Here is a 16,734-nt window from a genome sequence, read left to right as displayed (position 1 = left end):
CTACAGAACACGTTGAAATTCCCGTTTCCTCTCAACCAACTGCCTCTCCCCAGTGCCAGAGTACTCATGCTGCAGACCACGGGTCGGCAACCTTTACCGACCTTTGAGAGCAATTTTGCTTCCTCCTCCAGTCGAGAAAAACAGCCAAGAGCCAAGAGCCAAACTTTTAAAAGTCGTAATCTACACAATTGAACTAACAGAAGTAATAAACACTGAGCTATGTCGGCCTGTGACCGTGACCGTTACACTACCACCACCGTGTTTGACTGTGTACACACTGTGTACTGGACAGTACATCTACAGCTGTACAAGGTATAGACTTGCTACTGTAAAGCGTATCCGAATGTCATTTCTATAGTATCGTCCTTGGTTAATCCGTGTCAGTGAATTGTTGGATTGGCTCTACTTAAGTTCAGAGAGTCCACCGAGGTCCAGCATACTCTCTCGTAACTCGTCTCGTAAGACATCACCGGTTTCAGCTTGTTGAGGCGCTAAGGAATTAGACTGACGATGGTCACAAGATGCTACATGCTCTTGATTTGCATAAATCTGCATAAATCATGACAGGTTGATGGCAAATCTTTACAAAAGTCATTTGGTAGAGACCAGAAGACAGATACGGGCTGTCTCACAAGGCTTCTGAATATTTTTGGATCATTTCAAGTCTTAAAATATCAACTGCGAAGTAGTACTGGATGCATGCTGTAGTTTAGCCACAAAAACACATCTCATTTCATCTAAAGTGCATGTGAACAAGCTGAAGATGCGTCATAAGAGGTGTGCTGTCCTTTCTGCTACAAATAGACTGTCTAGCACAAATAAAAAGCTGCATGCATGCCTTTTGTCATTTGACAAAAACATAAAAGGTGCCTGTCAGTAGCAAAAGCAGTTGCTGAGAAAACGCTGAATCCGGTTTGTCCCGAGAACCGGAAAATGGCAGGAATCAGGCTACTCGGGTTGTGAACGATAAACTGATGTGACCGGATATCCGCTTTGACGAACGACTCGGCTGTAGCCTGTTGTTCCGTCTAGCTCATCCAGCTTCGCAGTAGCATTAGAACATGGAATATTATTTTCATTATGTCATTTGAATGCTTGAAAATGCTTGATTTTGGCAAAATATGTGCATTTTGTCTAAATGTCCATATGTTTATTCATCTATTTTGGAAAAACCATGACAGAGTGAAGCTGCGGAGTGCTAACATTTTTGTTTTGTTTTCCACAAAAGCTCAGTGTGAAGAAAGCGACCTCAGATGAGTATCATTTGTTGGCATTGTCCTCTTGTGGAAGGCCATCAGTGTCAATGGTTAGAGTGCACACTAACATATTAGCTAGCACACTAACGTAGCAGCTTACCTGTATCTTGCCCAGGACTCCCGTGCTGTCCATTCGACTTGCTACATTGACTGTGTTACCCCAGATATCGTACTGTGGTTTCTGTGCTCCAATGACTCCAGCGATCACTGGTCCATGGTTAATACCTGTGCAAAATAAGCCGTTAATGGAATGGAAACATTGTGTATGATGTGTCCGGGCTATCGTTACTATTCTTTGCTACTGGCAACATCTTTCTTTTTTTTCTCATGTGATAAGTAAAGGTTTTGTTCTATGAAGTAAACAAAGCATTTTGCAATATCTCAATGCAACCTTAGATTCAGTGGAGGTTAACCGTATAGAGCAGGGGTCAGCAACCTCCGGCTCCAGAGCCGCATGTGGCTCTTCAGCCTCTTTGTTGTGGCTCCCTTTGCAATGCTCAAATATTTGTTTTAACACCCAAATGAGGAAAATATGCATCTTTGTAATTACTTTTGAAAAAAATGGGACTTTCTGTGAGACCGTATACTAGCAAGAGTACTTGATCAACTCCGCTTTTTCTCCTCTGAACTACTTTGATACCCCAAAATTCCCTCCAAATCTGGCAGTCAATCAAAATCTTGGGAGACTCGCAATTTGCTCTGGATGTGAGCATGTTGACACATTTCTTGCACGGGGAGAACATGCAAACTCCACACAGAGATAGCCGAGGGTGGGATTGAACTCGGGTCTCCTAGCTGTGAGGTCTGCGCGCTAATCACTCGACCGCTATGCAGCCCCTATATTCTGCTGTTAAATTATGTTTCGCGGCTCCATTCTATTTTTCTTCAGTGAGCGAGGGGGTAAAATGGCTCTTTTGATAGTAAAGGTTGCCGACCCCTGGTATAGAGCTTCCTGATCGTCAACACTGCACAAAAGCACGTTAGGGTGCAGAGCACAGCACACGACCCCCACAGTGGTGGAAAGTAAAGAAACGACACACCGATACTCATTTCTTATGTCACAGTCGGTAGAGCCGTGTACTGGTTTCTTTAAGTGGTCTGGGAGCAGCAGGGATGTGCTGCCACATCCACACTCCCGAGTTCATGGAACACCATAGACCGGGCCCAGGTTGACGTTATTGACTCTTGATTTTCTGCTGCGTTGTCATGGTTGCCGTGAACTATAAGCTATAAGCGAAGGCGTGCATTTGTTTCAACCCACCAACTCGGAGTTTGAAGTCATTGAAGGAATGTTTGTTGATAACGTCCAGCTTCCCCACCAACGCAAATGCAAACTCCACCATGGTGCCGATGTGCATGTACTGTCTGTCATGTTCCTGTCAATGGAGAACATATCACCATATTGTTTCCCATACAGAAAACTCAAGTCCATCCATCACAGATGACAGAGCTTGTCTTTGGAGGTTTTAAGTGTGTGAAGGCCGCGTACCTGTGTGGGGTACTCTGGTCCAGGTGAGGCATTGAGCCCTGTAGCCGCCATGTATGTGCTTCCAATGGTTTTAATCTTTTCCACACCACTGAATTTAGGCTTAGACAACAGCTGGACATACAAACACAGCGTTCAGTACATGTATGACGTATTACACCTGGGATTCTAATCTACATGACATATTTCCATCTTTGTTGCTCTATTATTAACATTATCATATTTGTAAATCACAATAACAGATGCCTACCTAATCACCGAACCAACGTTCCTTTACCTCATCAAAATCAGCAATGATCTCATTGAGGAGCCTGAGACACTCCAATCCTTCCTTATTGACGTCCGATTCTGTGTAAAACTCTTTAAAGTCTGGGATGGATGCAAACATGACGCACACCAGGTCGTATGATTGGTGGTACAGGTCCTGCAAGATGAAAAGCAGAAGTCAAGACATCCAGTAATCTTTTCCAGAAGATATGAACTAGGACACAGTGGAAATGCTTTTCATTGGTGGACCAAATCTCTGGCCGTCTAACCTCATTCTTCCAGTTTCGGGCCAAAAAGTGCTCAGCGACGTGTGCAGGCAGGACATTCTCCAACAAGACCCTGTTGAGGTTCTCCATAGTCTCAATCTCCTCGCACTCCTTTTTGAACTTGTTCTTCCACAGAAAGTCTAACCTACAGTAATATTCATTCTGTTACAAGAGGACACAGAGGTGAAGAGACTGAAGGTACACTTGGATCGATTATTTCCATCAATCAACAATTATAGAATCAGCAGCAGAAATCAGAGATGTCATGAGATCATGTTTCTCTGGAACAGAGCATCTGGAAGTCTATCAGATTGTGAGCTACGGCATCGCTACTGAAGGATAAAACACGTAATATGGAGGTGGTAGTGTGGAGGACGTGGGGATGAAGTGTTTTGCACACACTATAAACCTTGCAATCGTACCTGCAATGTCACCTTGTTTGCTTGGTGGGTAGATGGATGTTTTTTTTCCACTGCGGTCGTGGTGCTAATGCTAATGCCAATGCTATTTCACATGTGACTTTTCTCATTTGCCTTTGGCGAAGCTTGGATTTCACAGAAAGTAGCCAGAGGCAAACGTCAACCAGCCTGATATTTACATTTCTTAAAATCTCTTACTCAAACACCAAAGCAACAGAAGCTCATGCTTACACAAATACCTATCTGGGTACTGAAATACATTCTTCCACAATAATACACTTGCGGAAAAAAACCACTTCATACACCCCACAAGGTATGCTGGGAAGCCCACAGTTATCCAACAAGAATTTAAATAGTATTGTTTGGCATAGTCGTGTTATATTGTGTATTCCACATTTGTTACTTGCTGTGGGTGAGATAAGTGTATAACAATCAGCTGATAATAATAATCACCTACCATTGGTTTGTGTTTGAGTGTCAAATAGATTTATTTCTGGGCATTGATGGGTGGTCCGGGTAGGTAACAGTTGCAATAAGCGAGGTTCTAGTGTACATGTTAATTGATTGTTCATTGATTGTTCATTGATTTTTCATTGATTGAAATTGTATGATTAACAATACTATGACAATTATGATATTTACATGATTACTTACAGATGGTTAATAGTGTCATTATGGAAGAGTTTATTTTGCATTATTTGCCATGATTTGATGCAAAGTCATCAAAAAGTGGAGGTGAAGACGTGTCCCACAACACACCATTGAGGTGCCAACCTCCTAGAGCTCAGGTACACCACTGTGATGGCTCGGGTTCAAATCCGATTTGCCGATTTGATGGATATACCAAAAGGGAAAACATGATGAAAATAAAAGAAAATCAATAAAAAATGGATTTAATGGAGGGTGTGTGGGGGGGGGGGTAATCATTCTATTGTAGGATTAGCATGAGCCAATAAAATCATAATTACACTAAACAGATGGGAAGGGAAGAGGTGATGCAACACATGACACCAAACATACATGTTAATAATAACATAGCATATAACATAACATAATTGCATGGAAAAGTTGACTGGAAATTTCATTACGCAGCAACTAAAGTCATTTATCTTCTGCAAAAAACATTTAGCATCCACTCCGACACCATGAGGGGGTGTGAAAGGTCACAGCTCCATATCAGCAGCACATGTTGCTTCATATTCATTTTGCATGTCTCTTACTTTGAAATGATTCAAGCGTGGACTTACCTGCCGAGCAAGCACAAGCAGAGTGATGAAGAAGATGAAGAGTGAGATAGAGCCCATCGTCTTCAGGTCTTTGAGGACTCCTGGTCTTGAAGCACCGAGAGAAAGGAGACGTGTTTGGAGAAAGCGAGAGGAGATAAAATACAAAGAGATTAAGGCCGAGATGTGACAAATGATGATAAGCGTAGCAGAGAGAGAGAGAGAGAGAGAGAGAGGAGGTGGGCGAGTAAACGACATGAAGTCGTCATTTGTAATGCAGATTGGAATCATTCTGTCACATGATTGGTTAGCAGACCGTTTTACTCCAAGCTGTTACTTGATTAAAGCTGCCACTTGTGCTTGGCTGTGACAAGAGCTTGTTTACAATTTTCATTCCGCAAGCTGAGCTTGTTTTCTGCGGCATAGGAAGTGTTTTCCCAACGGCGGAGCACGAAAAGGCAAAGATTCCGTGCTAGCGATTCACTCCGAGCTGTACTTACTGTCAAGCCAAACTTGGTGTAAGCCTCTTTTAATGAGAATTTGGATGGATTTGGTACAAAATACACAAATTACTAAGATGATATTTGTGGAGTTCTAGTACATGGAAAAGGTGGAAAATCCATTTGGCCCTCAAGTTAAAATATGTAGAGAAATTCCTTGTTTATTGTGGTTCATTGGTTCCAGAATTTACATTTTTCAATTGCAAATTTCAATTGCAAATTTCAATTTTTGAATTTCAAAAAGGCAGATTCTGTATTCATCAGTTCCCAAAAAGAAAACTCGTTTAAGACATTCGGAATACAGGTTTTACCATGATTAGAGTCCTCTAGTCAGGAAATAACACCCCTATAGTTACCTTTACGCTTGCATTGCCCAATATAGTAGGCATAATAGCAGAAAATAAGCCATTTAAGACTGGTTGCTGTAAACATTTTACAGTGCTGAATGGGGACCTGAATGGGGACCTGAATGGGGAGCCGAATGGGGAGCTGATTATTGTGTCTGTTATGAGATAGTTCACCTGCAATAAAAGCCTGTTATTCTGGTGATCGAGTCTTGCTTCTTCTCACCGAACATTCCAGTAACAATACTGACACCGAGTGACTAATGTAGAATAATACATAACTTTACTACTACTAAATACTACATTGTTTGTGTTTTAGTTCATGTAGGCAAAATGTAGGCAAAATATTGGTATAATGTACGTATATGTGGATATTTCTGATTAATAATTGGTTGTATTCAACCTCCAAATTATGAAGTTTTGAATGTATTTATTTTTTTTATTTTATGATTGAGTGACGGCCCGCAATTCAACGTGAAGTGTACCATAGCTCTCATGAACCGATTTGACATTTATGCACAGTCACGGCCTAAACCGCAGGAGGAAAGGGTGACTTAAAGAGCACAGACATCTAAAATCTACAATTACTCTGATTATTTTAATTGAAGTTTCAAATGTGCATAGCACTCAGGCAAGCACACTCATTTTAGGCTGCATATTTTGCATATTAATGACTTTCGGTCTTATCAACTGCAAAGCTCTGCACACAGCGCTGCCTGGGTCATTATCGCATTCGCCCTCGACACATAACAAAACAGACAGTGGGTTGGGGGGGGGGGGGGGGGGGGGGGCACAAAAAAAGTTATGTTTATATTGACTGAGGAGAGCAAACAAACCACATAAGTACGGTTTGAGTCTTTGCCTGTTTGCTAGCAGGTTTAGCCAACATTTCAACACCAATTTCAGTCACTAATAGCGACGAATGGAAACTAGCCTTGGTCTTTTCAATTATGTTTTTTTTATCATTACACTTATATCATTGGTATAATTATTGTTGTTGTGTTTGTATATTGCTCATGAATATTTGTTTAGTTTGTCCTATGTTATATTCTGGTCTAAATCACAAAATGAGTCAATGAGCTTGAAAAATGATGCACTTGAGTAAGGGTACTGATACCAAACCTTGCAGTAACTAGCCTACGCCTAAAGCCTTCCTTCGAAAATAGTTCCCCTGCACCTTTACAGCACATCTACTTAAGAAAATAAAAGATGAGTACTATGTCTGTGCACACATACCTGTCCAGGCTTTCGGATTTGTACAGGAATCTGCTGTATTCATCCAGCAGCGGCGCGTGCGTTTGCAGAATGATGATGTTGTAAACCACCACAGCCGTCAGCATGGTTATCATTTTCAGCTCGTAGTTGATCCTCAGGAACACCGAGCAAGAGATCAGGCCCAGGATGCAGCTGTAAATTAAATACTGCACAGGCAGACAAGAGAATGAGGTATTTATAGAAATAACGTCTCAAACCGGAGCATCTCACCTAATCTTACACTTACAGGAAGGTAGAAGTTGTTTTTGTCAGTAAACGCAGCTTGTTGTCCATTTGGGGAAAGCTGTGTTTCATTGGATGAATTGGAAATAGGACCTGGTGGCAACACGTTGTCCTCCAAAAAGAACTGGAACGATAAGAAAACCAGGGAGAAAAATATCATCACTCATGCAGTATAAATCATAACATCTTGTTCATTCATTATATTCAATACCTCTTAGTCTGTCAACTCAAGCCTATCTCAGCTGACTGGGCTACAAGAAGCATACGACCAGCAAAAACAGGAATGGCTGTACGCGTAAATGAATTTGTTCATCTACCCTGAGCGACTGACCCACGTCAGCCACAAAACAGGATTACAATCTCCGGAAACAATTTGTGGATTTGGGAAAGGTCTTATCCAGAGAAGTAATACTGTGTTTTATGGTGCTATTCCAACCTCAGGCTCGTATTTCTATTCCATCATCTTCAATCTTAAGCCTGCGATTGGTCCCTATAAACAAAAAAGCTATAAAGTAACCTGGAAATGTTGCTGAGGACTGGAACACTTCCATATGCAGCTGCAGACTGTAAGGCCACAGGTACAGTATAAAAACCTAAGTCTAATTACTGGTTCCAGACACCCCGAAATGTGAAGAAATGATGCATTTTATAGAAAATAAATATCATTTTACATGCACAAAAAAAGTGAAATAAGATGACAAATGGATGTAAGTTATTGTTGATGCCGACCATCCTACATCCTGACCAGAACAAATTCAAAGGTGTTTGTCACCATCTTCATCAAAGTGCTGGCAGGCATACGTCCTGGCAGCTTATTTAGCCGTAACACTCCATAGGGAAGGCACGGGATGCCGTGGTTGGCCACTACAGGACAGTACTCTATTGCACAAAAATGGAGGCAACTTTGACAGAAATTTTACAAAAAATGGAAAACTGACTCTATAAGCATAATGCTCCAGAATGATGGAAGACGCATAATACTGTTGTACACACAGTGGTTCTGACCTTGTGCAAAAAAAGTGTTTTTTTGCATGTATCATATATTCTGTATCTATATTGCATTGCATCCCTGCAGAATGATGTCAGCTTATGATGTTTTTTCGTGAACCATGCCACGAATGAGGAGATGAATTAGTGTTGTTCTGGTAACGAGCTTCATTTGCAGGCCTGTGATAATGAATTCCCAACAAAGGCTGATTGGTACCCATCCCCACTTTGCATCACCACAGACAGAGTGGCAGCTTTTACCATGTTGAAGACCGCCATAGTGAGTATGAGGGCCGTGGTGGTCAGGGTGAGTGTGATGCGGGGCCACGGCTTGTTGGCAATAATGCCCGAGGACCGGAGGAGCCACATCCATGAAGTGGGGGCACTCTTACTCCAGTGCTGCACGGACACACAAACGACATATTCAGACACGGATAATGGACAAAGCTCAGGGAAATTGTCAAAGTAAGAAACGCAGCTATAGCATAGATTCCTACAGTACATACTGTATATAGAGTGCTTATTTATTTTGATTTTGGGATGATTATTTATTAGTAAATTCAGTCACACTGCACAGTTAAAACCCATCTTTAAGCCCATAGTTCATCAGCAAGCATCCACCACCGGCAGTGATATTATTACACAGTGGAACCTTGGTTAATGGCGGCACGGCGGTCGATTGGTTAGCACGCAGACCTCACAGCTAGGAGACTAGGGTTCGATTCCACCCTCGGGCATCTCTGTGTGGAGTTTTCATCATTGAATGACCAAATCACTAGCATGTTCATCCTTTAGCGCAACATCTGAGCACCACTGCAACTGAATAGGTTTTTACATGTATGGCCATAAATATACATTTACATAACTCAGATGAGTACATACCCTCACATCATGTGGGATGCCACAAGGAGCCGTCCTTGTATGTTAGACACTGAATAAAAGGCTTGTTCATGAAATGCGGACCTCCACAGCAGTATGAATAAAACGATGAAATACATGAAGAAACATTACAATACAAAGTGAAAATGCCAGTGCTGCTTTAATGGGATGTAAGTTATTTCATTTGAAATTGCTGTGCTTGACCTTTCGATGGTACGAGCGCCATCTTCCTCTAAAGAGGCTTTTGCTTGAAATGCTTTTGGACAAGAAATGAAGGATTAAATAAGCATGCATACATAAAGCTTGTGTGTCTGACTGCTTTATTGGTTATATTTCTTTTATTATGCTATTATGCTGTGTTTGTAATGGATTGCTTAAGTGATGTAGTATACCCGTACGCATCACATACAATTACTCTCTGCTAAATAATGTAAACAACATAATATTACTGTGTATAGCAGCTCTACACCACTCAATAATTAACATGATTCATCTTTTTATATCCCTCTTGTAGTGGATCTCATTATATTGGGAATGTGTATTTACTGGTAAAAAAAAAAACGAGACGAGAGCGTGCCTTCAGACGCTCGTACGGAATCAGTGTCTTGTACAAGGACACACGCAAAGCCAAGGTGAATCTTTTTAACCATTTTCAGGATAAGTTTTGGCTGCAAGATTATATCAGCATGGCTTCCGTCCCAAACAAAGACAACAAAGGTGTTTTCAAAGTGACCAGAAGGCGCTTGGGCAAATTTGTGGGGCAACAGGATGATAATTGAGTAGAAAAGTGTGTATAGAGTATATTATAGAAGAAGCAGACAGACAGCGGTTAAAACAGCCATGCAGACATTTTTATCGTAACATGCCACTCACCAGGAAGTGTCCAATGAAACATATGAAGACAATCAAGGAAAGGACAAAGAATGCCATCCCAAAAGATATTCCCAAGATTGCTGTCCTGGAAAAAGATAATCACTTCAAATCACTTTGTGTCGTTTTTTTTTTTCATTTAAACATTTTCTCCCACAGAAAGCTCATCTCATTCACCCTGAGTATGATTTCTTATTTTTTAGATGTTTCTCATCATCAAAGAAATATAAATATTAGTCAATAACAACACAACCGAACATATTTAAAAATACAGTTTTAGCGTTTTATTATTAAGGGAGAAAATAAAATCCAAACCGACATGGCCCAGTGTGAAAAAGGCATCGCCCCTTCTTCCAAACATAACGTAACTGACATGAATTCAAGCTTCGGAACTCCACCACTGTGTATGCTTCTTATGATAAAATCAAATATTCTTACTTGGGCAAGACGAGAATCTGCACAATGAAAATGCAGGAAAAGATGAGACAGGCGCAGGTGATGTAATATTTGAAGGCTGGCAAGATTGTTGTTCTGTACTAAAAAGATAAAATAACAATGATATCGTCCGCACAATAAAAGTGAAGCAACGTTGCTAAAGCAGGCAAAGCATCGTGGGTAAATAAGAGTGCTCCTCACCTCCCTTTCCAAGGATTTGTTGTGAAAGAACAACGATATTCTTTCAATGTCCTCGGATTTGAGCCACTGCCTGGGAAGACACGCATGATACAGTTGGAATAGTTTCCAAACATGATAACAGCGATAATATCATAATAACGTATTCATACAGCTGCCCTTACTTTTGTGAATTTATGCCATCAAACGTCCTGATCATTCTTTCATTAAGCTCCTCCTCAAATCGCTTTTTCTGAGACTTTGTCCTTTAACGAGAACGAAAAGAGACAGAATATTTGAACTTGCCTCACGATTAGTCATGCATATCAAAGCAGGCAGCAGAAGTCAAGAGTTATTAAAAATCATGTCGCCTTCCACAATAGCGTCACGGGAACGGATAATCCGGTCAAAGCAACTGATCCTGGAGCAGCGAAACAAGAAGCTTGCCTTTCAGATCTCCTCTGGAACTGATACTGCCCCATTGGCACATCCTAGACGGACACAAAGATGAGCGAGACAGCTGATTTCCCGATGTCAACAAATGCAGCATCAAAGTGTTGCGTGCTACACACGGCCGTGCTGATCTTTCCGTTCTCGTTGGTCATGCTGTCCCTGTGGTGCAGGTTGGCGAAAGGCTTGGCCGCCCCCCAGGACTCCAGGTAGCGCGTCATCCTGACCGAGGCCCTCATCTTTGCTCCGTCCAGAGTGTGTCGGGGCCGGTATGGATACTGCGGGCTGCGTCGCTCCACCTGGACGCAGTCAACGCTTTAGTCCATCATTGAAACAGGCGATCAATACCAATCAAAAACAGGCGTCAATCAATACCTTTGGGTTGATAACCAAATAAGTCACGACGCCATGTTCCTTTAGATAGGGATCTCTCTCTTGTCCGTCCCCGTCTTCCACCTTGTAGGCGCCATTTAGGTGCTCTAGCGTCACTGAAGTGATGTGGACTCGTCTACGAAGGATAGATTTGGTAATGACCCATTAGCCCAGTTTTCAGAACAATGATAATCATGATTTCAATTATGTTTCATTTATTTAATTACTACATCAAGAACTCTCCAGCAGAGGTATAATGTGGATAGACAAAAGGGGACCAAACCTTTTCAATGATAAAAACCGCCATGCATAATGTCCCGCAAATGTCTTATGAAATATAATACAGTAAACCTCGGATATATCGGATTCAATTTTTCCCACTGGTTTTGTCCCATATAAGCGAAATCCGTTCCGGAAAATGTCCGTTTTACGCATATATGGGATTTATATCCGGTATATGCGTAAATGGGATTTTATCCGTTATAAAAAGGCACTTCCTTGACTATGTTTCCAATGTACCTGGACGCGCAGGCAACGCTGCAAACGCTGCAAATGACGTCGTATAGCGGCCTGTCACGATTCGGCGAATCGGAGCGCCACGATGCGGCCAGCCGATATATGCGAGGGAAATTTCATGGAAATGCATTGGAACGGGACTGGAGATTTTGTCCGAAATAGGCAAAATCTGTTGTAAAAAATCCGATATATGCAATGAATTTTTATTGGAAATGCATTACAGAAAAATTGGTTCTTTTTTATCTGTCCGTTGTGAGCGAATTTCCGATATATCCGAGTCTGATATATCCGAGGTTTACTGTATTACAAACAGTTACACTCAAAATGACTGAGCCCCATAGTACCGTATTTTCTGGACTATAAGTCGCTCCAGAGTATAAGTCGCACAAGGCCAAAAATGCATACCTTGGCAAAAAAACAAAACATACATAAGTCACTGGAGTATAAGTCACATTTTTTGCGGGTAATTTATTTTCCAAACTACTTGACCAAAACAGACATTACGTCCTCTTGGAAGGCAAGTTCTAACAATAAAAGAATAGAGAACAGGCTGAATAGGTGTAAGATATGCTAACACAATGCTTATTCAGCTACACAAAAAATAAACATGAACACAAAAGGTGTCCAGTGTTTATGGAACATAAACACTTTTTTCATTCATAAGTCGCTCTGGAGTATAAGTCGCAGGAACAGCCAACCTATGAAAAAAAGTGCGACTTGTAGTCCGGAAACTACGGAAAATGGCTTAGAGTTCAGAGTTTAGGTTTAAAGGATGGACCGTATCCCAAATAGAGTCCAAGACACATAAAGTCATGTGACGTACAAACGACTCCACTCACCCAGGTACACCTCCCGCTTCCATGTGATTGGCCAGCGTGACATCATGTGACCAAACATCATACTGCCACTTCTGGAGTCCGATCACACCACACAGGACGTTCCCTGAATGCACGCCCACGCGCATATTGATGTCGACCCCCGTGGCGTCACGCACTTTCCTGTGATGCATCAAAACCACACTTAGGACTGTGGAGCAGGAAGTAGAAACATCAACATCCAAACTATCCATCGAGAAAAGACAGCGAATGAACGTTCATCCGTCATGTCTGCTATTTGTATTCAGGGCTTATTTTCACACTACTGTATGTCGACATGTTGTAATTATGACACACGGTCTACAGATTGAGGGGGGGATCTCTGAATGAAGGTCTTGTAAAGGTCTTCACTCTTGTAATATGGAACGATCCGTCATCCGTGTTTGACAAAGCAGATTCCGGACTTAACTGCTCAGGAACTACAGGAATTCTTTGATTTCAGGCATTATTTATAAATGTGAAATATAATTGAAATAGGCAGAGTTCCACAGACAGCAACATACGTTTCCGTTGACTTACTTGATGGCCTCACACATGTCCAAGCCCATCTTGACGCAGTTCTTGGCGTGATGCGACAGAGACTCTGGCAAGCCAGATACGCAGTAGTAACAATCACCAAGGATTTTTATCCGCATACATTCATTTTCCTGTGGACAAAAGATGGAGCACAACATCAGAAGATCCCTGAATGAAGACGTTAGCCTGGATTAACACCATGTGATTGCATCATTTATACTATGGGGGGGGGGGGATCATGGACTCCTACTCTACTTTGCACGCTTTTCTACATGAATTATATTTTTCTGCATGAAGAAATCGGTCAGTGATGACGTCCAGCAGTTTTAAATGATGGGATATTTTACCTTGGCAATTTGGTCAAATTTGCCAAACAACTCATTGAGCATGTGGACCAACTCTCCAGGGGAGCAGTCACTGGCGAGGCGTGTGAATCCAACGATGTCAGCGTACAGGATGCTACAAATGGAAAAGATACATACTGTAATATGATATCATATCATCAGCCTAAAACATGCACGTCAATCATACATGCCTGACATTAGTGTGTCTCTGAACGTAGAGGTTGTGAAAATTGTTTGTGTTCTCCATCTGACCAAAATTTGGTCCTTTTAGTCTCTGGATGATCTCCGCTTTCATCACACGGGCGATGTGCGCTGGCAGCAGAGACAATAGAAGACGCTCCTGGTGGCAACGCAAAAAGTCAGTAGGTCCAACGATTCGATGGGAGAAACATTGGCATGTTTGAAATAGAAATATCAGATTATGAACACGTAACTTCAAGAGCTCAAGACACCGAAAAACTGTGCAGGCAATTCTTATTTATGTACTTTGTTTTTTAGTTTAGATGTTTTTAATGGGTCTAATACGTGTCTGAATGATTTTCCTTTTAATGAGCAACCTGAGTTAACCTCTTAACAAGCAACCTGTATTAACATTTTAAAAAGTGTCTCCCCAGCCATGAACCGCCCCGCACGCCACCGGTACTTTGGATGGAAGCCGTCGCCAGCAGCATACATTATGAGGGCACTCAGCGCAAAAGAGGTTTGTGTCTCTGCGCTGTTGCTACCATCTTTCGCAGGCTGCAATAACACCCCCGGGCAATTTGAAATACTCCAGCCAAGGCGTTTTTGGCTGCAAGCGTAAAAGCACGAGATGATTTCAGCATGGTGAAAACCAGCTTTTCCTTCTTTTCGAAACCAAAGACTTCAGTTGCCAAAACAAAAAGGACGAGTCTTTCACACAGCGGCGGCGGTCCAAACATTCATCCACACCTCGATGGCTCACAGCCGGCACGTACCGGCGGGCGCCAAGGGGTGTGGGGCTTCCTACTTAGCAGGTGAGAAGGGAAACTGTTGCTTGGGCTCAGTGAAATATTGGCATACCAAGTCAACACAAAGTCTGCTTTCCAGCAGTGGTCACCAACTTTTTGGAGCCCACAAGCCCTGGTCTTGGACATGAACCAAGACAAGATGTCGGCCCCTTTTTTTGGAGAAAGTTTTTTTTAAAGACAAATCTTTGCGTATTATTGATTATTGGTGTCAACATTTTGGCTTTTTCATATTGTGACTGTCTTGTTACCATTTTTGCATTTTTTTCAACTTTGTTTCTGCAGTGTCTCTAAGGCCAATGACAAATGAGCCACCCTACTCATCGGGTCATACCACAATTACATTTGGTTTGATGGCTCCTGATGGTCCTGCGAGGAGAAAGAGTGTGGGAGCGTTGAGCTGGTCGACGCATTAAGAGTGAGAATTAACGATCTGCGTGGAGGTGCTCGCATGTTGCTTATGTGGCGAGCGTGTTGCATGTGTTGGCACGTGGAGATTTTATTGTTACTAATATTTTGGAGATCGAGCAGGATAATAGTCCCAAAGTTTGAATGGCCCATCGCAATCAACGGGAGGGCGACACCCCCTGTACAGCATATTATTATATGGAAATGTAATCATTTTCCGTTAAATACCATTTTGGTTCTATTTTCAAAAATGTCCAGTGTTGAAAAATATTCATAAAAGGTCATGAATTGACTGTCACGCACATTTTGGCCAATCAGAAGCCTGAAAAAGGGACAGCAGTTGATTTAACCGCATATTATAATACATCTGTTCCTTAATAATGATGTGCAGACCATACGGGGGGGCAAATGTGGGGTTACAGTTAACACTTAAACATTTTACATAAAGATTCTGTATTATTTTGTTTAATATATATCTTAAACGTCTGCGCCCCTAATGAGGACAATTTTGGAAGATAAAAAAAGATGGATGGATATCTACAACGTGAACGAGAGGCCCTTCTTGCCAGTTCAGGGGGACCCAGGTGGACCCACCCCACAATTTGAGCAACGCTGAGAAATTTGTTGCAGTAAAGGCCGCTCATTGCAGATTGAATTTCATTTGAATATTTTCCAAGAACTACTAATATAATATAAATATAAATCTACATCATAGTCTTCCTGGCTGCCGAGTGAAGGAATGGAGCAGTATTACAGGTTAAAGAGCTGTAGATGTACCTTTACTGGGATTTTGGCTGCTTGTGTTCAATAACAATCATCATCATCATCATCATCATCATCATCATCATCATTTTAGTACCTGCTGTCTCTTCTCAAATTCCAGCTTAATTGGGGATTTGATGCAGTTGCACGTGTCCTGGTAAGTCTGCTTGAGCGCCAACTCCATCAGATGTTTGTGGTAGGCCCCTGCCATGTTGCCACACATGAAAATAATCATGTTGGCCAAAATCTGTAAAGTCAAGAGACAAAGAAATATCATTTTTATTAAGATTTATTGGTGTTATGTACAGTAAACATATTCAACACTGGATTTCAGGAAATGTATTTTCTCTGGATTGTCCCAAGGATTCATAAATTTCTGCTGCTACATGATTCAGATGCCTCAATGCCTTTCAACGCTTATGAAAAAAGAATGTGCAAGGAAACGAGCTAAATATATTCACCAAGTCTTAGCAACCGTAGTAACCATAGACAACTGGTCTCATATAAAGCTGAAAAGAACGACCTCACTAATGGCTGAAGGTACAAAACGTGTGATGTATGGCTCTGTCTTTCCTCCTCCTCTCTGGGGGGGGGGGGGGGGGGGGGGGGGTTATTCTCACATAGTGACATCTGGATTGAGTCGAAACATTCCATTTTCACATACGAGCAGGTCACCGGTGACTTAGCAACAGCAACATCTTTTTCACCTTCGTGTTGCCACACTGTCACGTCTCATTTCGGTTGAGGTTTCTCTAGGAGCGACAACACCGACCCTCACGGTGACGGGATGGATTGCTTTGGAAATCAGAATGTTCACCTTCTTATCGGTAGCTTCCAAATATGAGGATGACCCATTAAGATTTGGGAAGTCTTCATCGTGTAGAAATGATCATACACAC

The 16,734-nt window shown here is 41.8% G+C and overlaps 1 protein-coding gene across 3 annotated transcripts in view; it reads right to left on the bottom strand.

The window, feature by feature from the left end:
• The window catches only part of adcy2a (adenylate cyclase 2a), a 33,641-nt gene that overhangs the window by 1,465 nt on the left and 15,442 nt on the right, over positions 1-16,734 (bottom strand). For all 3 annotated transcript variants that reach the window (XM_058052766.1, XM_058052767.1, XM_058052768.1), the window contains 21 exons: positions 15,933-16,082; positions 13,871-14,019; positions 13,683-13,794; positions 13,339-13,466; positions 12,784-12,942; positions 11,432-11,564; positions 11,179-11,355; positions 11,054-11,097; positions 10,792-10,872; positions 10,631-10,700; positions 10,433-10,530; positions 9,998-10,082; positions 8,507-8,644; positions 7,263-7,382; positions 6,998-7,182; positions 4,942-5,026; positions 3,279-3,437; positions 3,020-3,166; positions 2,746-2,856; positions 2,518-2,632; positions 1,357-1,481 (listed from right to left, as the gene is read on the bottom strand). In XM_058052766.1, the coding sequence (XP_057908749.1) occupies positions 1,357-1,481; positions 2,518-2,632; positions 2,746-2,856; positions 3,020-3,166; positions 3,279-3,437; positions 4,942-5,026; positions 6,998-7,182; positions 7,263-7,382; positions 8,507-8,644; positions 9,998-10,082; positions 10,433-10,530; positions 10,631-10,700; positions 10,792-10,872; positions 11,054-11,097; positions 11,179-11,355; positions 11,432-11,564; positions 12,784-12,942; positions 13,339-13,466; positions 13,683-13,794; positions 13,871-14,019; positions 15,933-16,082 (2,571 nt within the window). The remainder of the gene's footprint in view (positions 1-1,356; positions 1,482-2,517; positions 2,633-2,745; positions 2,857-3,019; positions 3,167-3,278; positions 3,438-4,941; positions 5,027-6,997; positions 7,183-7,262; positions 7,383-8,506; positions 8,645-9,997; positions 10,083-10,432; positions 10,531-10,630; positions 10,701-10,791; positions 10,873-11,053; positions 11,098-11,178; positions 11,356-11,431; positions 11,565-12,783; positions 12,943-13,338; positions 13,467-13,682; positions 13,795-13,870; positions 14,020-15,932; positions 16,083-16,734) is intronic.

Source organism: Doryrhamphus excisus, chromosome 17 (assembly GCF_030265055.1).
Source record: "Doryrhamphus excisus isolate RoL2022-K1 chromosome 17, RoL_Dexc_1.0, whole genome shotgun sequence".
Classification (NCBI taxonomy): domain Eukaryota; kingdom Metazoa; phylum Chordata; class Actinopteri; order Syngnathiformes; family Syngnathidae; genus Doryrhamphus; species Doryrhamphus excisus.
Note: the sequence above shows the minus strand (reverse complement) of the source record. Positions and strands in the feature narration are given on the sequence as shown.